This window comes from Hevea brasiliensis, chromosome 5, assembly GCF_030052815.1.
Source record: "Hevea brasiliensis isolate MT/VB/25A 57/8 chromosome 5, ASM3005281v1, whole genome shotgun sequence".
Classification (NCBI taxonomy): domain Eukaryota; kingdom Viridiplantae; phylum Streptophyta; class Magnoliopsida; order Malpighiales; family Euphorbiaceae; genus Hevea; species Hevea brasiliensis.
The window spans coordinates 2,708,970-2,714,637 of NC_079497.1; the positions used below are offsets into that span (position 1 = coordinate 2,708,970).

Genomic DNA, 5,668 nt, shown 5'->3' on the forward strand with positions numbered 1-5,668 from the left:
TGAAAATATATTTAAAATTCAACCACATAAATAACGGTCTCTTTTTTTAACTAATGACTATTTGAATTATAAGAAATTGAGTTCAAGTCAGAGTGGGGCACAAATGAAAAAAATAAAAATTCTTTTTAATTGAATTCTAGACCTTTAATCTAATCTCAAATATTTTGACTAATTAAAGAATTATTGAAAATTATAATCTTTTAAAAGAAGGCATGCCTTTACTTTAAAAAAAAAAAAATTGGGCACTTTATGCAAATTTTTAAAAAGAAATAATTAAAATTTGAATTCTTGATTTTCTGTATCATGAGCTGCTTTGAATATCATCAACAGTACGTACTCTAATCAAATCTGCGTTAACTTGTAACACAATAGACATTGTGAATAGTAATTAACATGAAGAATTGAAATTCAATAGAAAAATAAGTAGTTGAAAATTAAGTTGATCAAGTCATGAGCATGCAGATTGATTTTGAGCACTCATCAAAAGCATGGTACATTGATGCTAGTAGTAGCTAGTGTTCCATTAATTAAACACAGAAATTTATTTTTCTTTGGCAGCCCAGTAGAGGGAAGCAAAGCAAAGGTAAAGTATAAAAAGTATTTCCTTCTTATATCTAATGATTTAAACCAGTCGACAGATTGTCTTTTCTGACACATGGTTTCTGTAAATTATACTGAGCTTGGGAAGCTTCCTGTGAAATTAACAAGAGAGGAACAGAAAAATTAAAAACAGAAAAGCCAATGCACTTTTTTTTTTTGTTGGGTGGTGGTTCCATATATATTTCATAGTAAAATACTGGCCCTAGCATATGCTGCAGGCCAACAAAGTGGAAGCGCCCATTTCTTGATGCAGCTTTAATACCAATTCATGTTGGTCTTGAAACCTGTAACAAAAGAAAAAAAAATTCCTGTATTTTAAGGACTTCTTTGAAGTATGTTCCATGAATTAATAATCAATAAAATAATTGTTAATATATACATTATATATAAATATGATCAGACAACGAGAGAGACAGAGAGTTGGGAACTGTCAATTCAATTCTCAATTAAAGTAATTAGTTTAAACTGCTAAACTGTGCTTAGAAACCCTAATGACAGTCTCTTACTGATATCTTAGTGGAATTCCTAACTGTAAACAGCACTTTACGTCTCAACCTTTTGGAATCTTGAACTGAATAAAGTACAATAAAATGATCACCATTGGATTCTTTGGTTTATGTGAAATATTGAAATGTGAAATGAAGAGAGAGAGAAAGTTTCATGGAATTCAAAAAATTCCCTCATACCCATATTAAGCAAAAAAGTTTAGCTTAGTATTAACTAAATTTGAACATTACTTGAAATTGCAGTCTTCCAAATATGACGATGAAAATGAATGATCATTTGAAACATGGACAGAAGAGCAAAATCTTAAGAGTTTTTAAACATCGAGCACGAGAGAGAGAGAGAGAGAGAGAGAGAGAGAGAGAGAGAGCAAGAGAGAAGAAACATTGAACTGGCTTTGGATGATGTTTACCAGGAAGTAGCTTTCACCATGCTGCAAGCTTTGCATTAAAAACCCATATTCATTAGAAGGTACAGGTAGACCAGAGGAATGGACCAACATTACATCTTGACCAAACATTGCTTTCATGTCCAGTGGCCCTCTTGGAACTTCTGTTGGCACTCCATTAATAAAAACTGTGATGAACCCTGCTGGATCAACAACATCAACAAAGTTCATCCTAACATTTATCTCCAATTGCTACCGATTAATTAACAAGTAACAGAATTTTGTTGGGTAAATTAAAAAGGCAGAGATTCCTAGGAGTTTTGAAAATTTAACAAGTATCACGTACAGCTTGCTGATGTTTTTTTAAGGAAAAAATATATATATATATAAAAGTACAGTGATTGAAATTGAACAAGACACTGAATAATTTGGTGGCCTAGTAGAGTTAAAGATTTCATGTGGAATTTTTCTAGGTATTGTAACATGGAGAAAGAGAAGGGAGGGGAGGGGGGGGGGGTGGGGACCATTGTTTCTCACGGAAATTGAAGTGAAAATCATTGAAAAGTTTGTTGCTAGCTTATTCTGTAGTTCTCTCACTCTTACGAAACCTAGAAAGGAGCTATATTTATATACATATATAATCCTTGTTTTCTCTGAAATTGGAGTCATGACTTGTGGAAATTTATGATAAATTTAGAGCTAGAGCAAACATCAATATTTATATAATATTTTAAGCCAAGGAAATTTCATTAGGGTAGCAATAAAGAAAAATGACTTGTAGAACCAAAGCTCATGATAGCTATCTTCAAGGGAAGAAAAAATTTTCCATGAAGAAAGCAATTAGAGATCGAGCAAGTTAGCCATGCACTTACTTACCAGCTTGGTAGTGCAAATTTGATGTTTGTGATGGGCATAAAATTGAAGATATACCAGAACCCTGCTCGATTTCTTGAAAACCCATTTGATTAGGGATTGAAAATAGACTCTCTACACCATCCCCATGACCAACAACTCCACAGGAAGAGGAGGAACCCACAAGATAAGAAGGAGATACAGCAAACGAAGGAGAATTTGCAAACCCCATGAGGGAAGATGAGCTACCACCACCAGAACCACCTTCATATTGAATTACACTAGCACTAGCTTGAGCTTGTTGATTTCTTTGCTCTTCGGCAAGGGTAGCTTGCATCTGGCGTTGCCGTCGGCGAGATCTTGACCTTCGGTTTTGGAACCAGTAGAAAACATTGGCATCACCAACAGAACCAAACTTCTCAAGAAGTTTCCTTATTCTCACAGTTTCATCCTTTGGTGGGTTTACCATTCCACTATTAAAGATGGACTCAAGTATCAAGATTTGCTCAGGCTTTGGAGTCCACCTTGACCTCACTGGTTCACTTCTCTCAGTGCCATGGTGGCCTGGACTATTGGGGTGATTATCTTCCATTACTGAGAAGAAAGAAAAGAAAAGAAAAGAAAAGAAAAGAAATGTTTTTGATGCCAAACCTAGGTTTAATAAATAATAAAAACAAAAAAGGCACATAAACACAAGCAAGAATGTGTCGAAAGGGTGAAGGTATATAAAGGGGTGGAAAGAATGTTACTTTGACTTCAATTACGAAATTAACCTTTAAGGTTGGCAGGAACCTTGATGAAATTTCATGTCACATGTGTTAGCTTTTCTTTGATCTAACAAGTCAACCGTCTTACAACTGGTTCTGCTTAGTTTAATTAATGGATAGATTGAAAGATTATGATCGGTCAAAGAGAACTTCAATTAATCAAAGCACTAATTAATCAATTTTTTTTTCAATATCATATACAATATATATGACATGTAAAATCTGTATGTTTATGTATTAAATTTATGAAAGAATAGGTCTAAATAAATTTTTTACTTAATTAATTAATAGCACATTTAAAATCATTTGCTCAGATCAAGTACTACCTTATGCATACTACGTACGATTAGTGAAGATATCAAAAAATGACAGCCAGGTAACATGGTTTTTAATCTTTTCTTTTATTTTATAAGAACATTGACCATTGCTATATGATTTTTTTTTTTCGAATGTGGATGATTAACTTTTAAATGGATTGAAAATAATATGCATTAAAATGAACACAAATAACATATTAATTACTTGACTGTAATATAAAGATATTATAATTTTTGGCTGGATTCATTTCTCTCCCTAAATAAATAGTAGGTACTAAAAAATAAAAAAATTGTTTAACATTTTTGGAGAACTAGAACAATGAAAACATTGAAACTTCATCATAGATATAATGGTTACATAGATTAAAGAAGAAAAACTTTCAGGGAAAAAGAAGAAAAGGAATGGTCAAAAATGGTAATGTGAAAGGAGGGAAGAGAGGCAAAGTTAGCTAGGGTTTTCGGCCAGGGAAGTGCATGTGAAGGAATGCATGGAAAGTAGAGTCAAGAAAATTAAAAAAAAAAGGGGGAAACAAGAGAGAAAGAATCCAAATAGACGGTCAAGAAACCGTGCAATAATATATTAAGAATGACGTATAAGGAAACATGGCTTAGAGACGCTAGTCTGCATCTTTTCTCCCTCTCTCACAACCTTTTTATATTAAACGAGAGGAGGGAAGCCCCTCCTAAAGGTTGGCTTAAACTTCGAACACTTCTTCCCCATTTTTACTATTTTTTTTTTTTTATGTACGAAACTGAAACTGAAACCGACCCTGCTTCTCTCTCAGACACGGTTTTCACCCTCTGTTTCTTGTTCTTGCCTTCGTTTTTAAGGACTCTTTTATTCTTGGATTGTTCTTTCTTTTCTTTTTCTTTGTGTTTTTTTTTTAATGAACTTAATATATTATTATATATAAAATATTATGAAATTAACAAGGATTTTTCCTTTCTTTGTTTACAATGTTAAAATCTCACATCGAAAGAATATGAAGTAAAAGGGTAATATATAAATGGTTGGGTTGCAACATTATATCATCTAGTCATTTTGATGTATAAAGCAATCTAATTATTTATATAAGTTCAAATTCAAATAAATTAAAGTGTAATTTATCCAACACTTTCTCAAATTTAACATGATATCAAAGTGTAAACTGGATTGAGGATTTCAGCCACTCATAAGGCTGTATAATTGGGCTCGTATTAAGTTAAAAATATAAATTAATTGTCAAGTGTGGTTACACTTGAGGGGGGAGTGTTAGGATTATAAATCCCACATCGGAAAAGTATAAATATAAATTGTTAGATTGTAACATTGGCTTGGCTAATCATTTTGATGTGTACAGCAATTTATTCACTTATATAAGCTTGAATTAAAATGAATTAATTGTAATTTGACTAATACTCTCTCGGAATTTTACATACAACACAAGACATTTTGAACTTCAGGTATTTTTTTTCCCCTCGAAAAATTGTGATAGGTAAGTCTTTGCACTAGACTCACTAATCTGCTTAGAAGTTTTTGGTTCAGCTGGATACCCATTTTGGTGTGTGTGTATATATGATGTTGCAGTTCATTTCTTGTAATTTTTTTTTTAATTTTAATAATAAAGAAAGGGAATGGGAATTCAAATTTAGGACATTTCTCAAATTGAGAAGTGGATCCCTTCTACCATGGTAAGCTTTTGGGTGCTCATGTGGTAAATGTTTAGTAGATTTTATTTGGAAAAATTTTGCCTGCTGTATTATAATGGATTAAACAAATACAGGAGAGAACGTAGCAATTATTTATTAATTAAAAAAATATTTAAAATATTTCCATTTTCTAATCTTACCCCTCTAATTATTTCATGAATATTTGCAAAAGTTAGAAACTCAAATTCGATACCACCACTAACCATATAAGTGGGGGAGACTAATTAAGTTTGGTTTAATTGGATGCAGGAGCTGTTAAAAAAAAGATTGAAAAAAAAAAAAGCTGCAGGAGAGCTAATAATTTTATGAAAAAAGATATACTTTAATTTAGAGATTTAAGTGCTAACCAAAATCAAATTTACTACCTCATACAAACAAAGGATATATATATTTTTTTTTTTTTTGAAGATCATTGTACGTAGTATTATAGGCGGTCCAAAAATTAAATTAATTTTTAATTTAATTAAGTTTGAATTAAGCTTTCTTTTCTACTCTCTATTTCTAATTAAATGTTGGATTTTTTTTTTTTTGGAATTAAACTGATTGAGCAC

The 5,668-nt window shown here is 31.8% G+C and overlaps 1 protein-coding gene across 3 annotated transcripts; it reads right to left on the reverse strand.

The window, feature by feature from the left end:
- Positions 1–584: 584 nt before the first annotated feature.
- On the reverse strand, positions 585–3,032 carry LOC110655693 (WUSCHEL-related homeobox 11-like). 3 transcript variants are annotated; one of them, XM_058147814.1, is made up of 3 exons: positions 2,369–3,032; positions 1,517–1,692; positions 585–884 (listed from the first exon to the last, which is right to left on the reverse strand). In XM_058147814.1, exons 1-3 carry the CDS (start codon positions 3,030–3,032, stop codon positions 867–869), a joined length of 858 nt encoding a protein of 285 aa, XP_058003797.1. In that variant the 3' UTR covers positions 585–866. The 3 variants fall into 3 exon arrangements, with proteins under 3 accessions (XP_058003797.1, XP_021667819.2, XP_058003798.1); XM_021812127.2 differs by having other exon boundaries at positions 1,517–1,695; XM_058147815.1 differs by lacking the exon at positions 1,517–1,692.
- Positions 3,033–5,668: the final 2,636 nt, after the last annotated feature.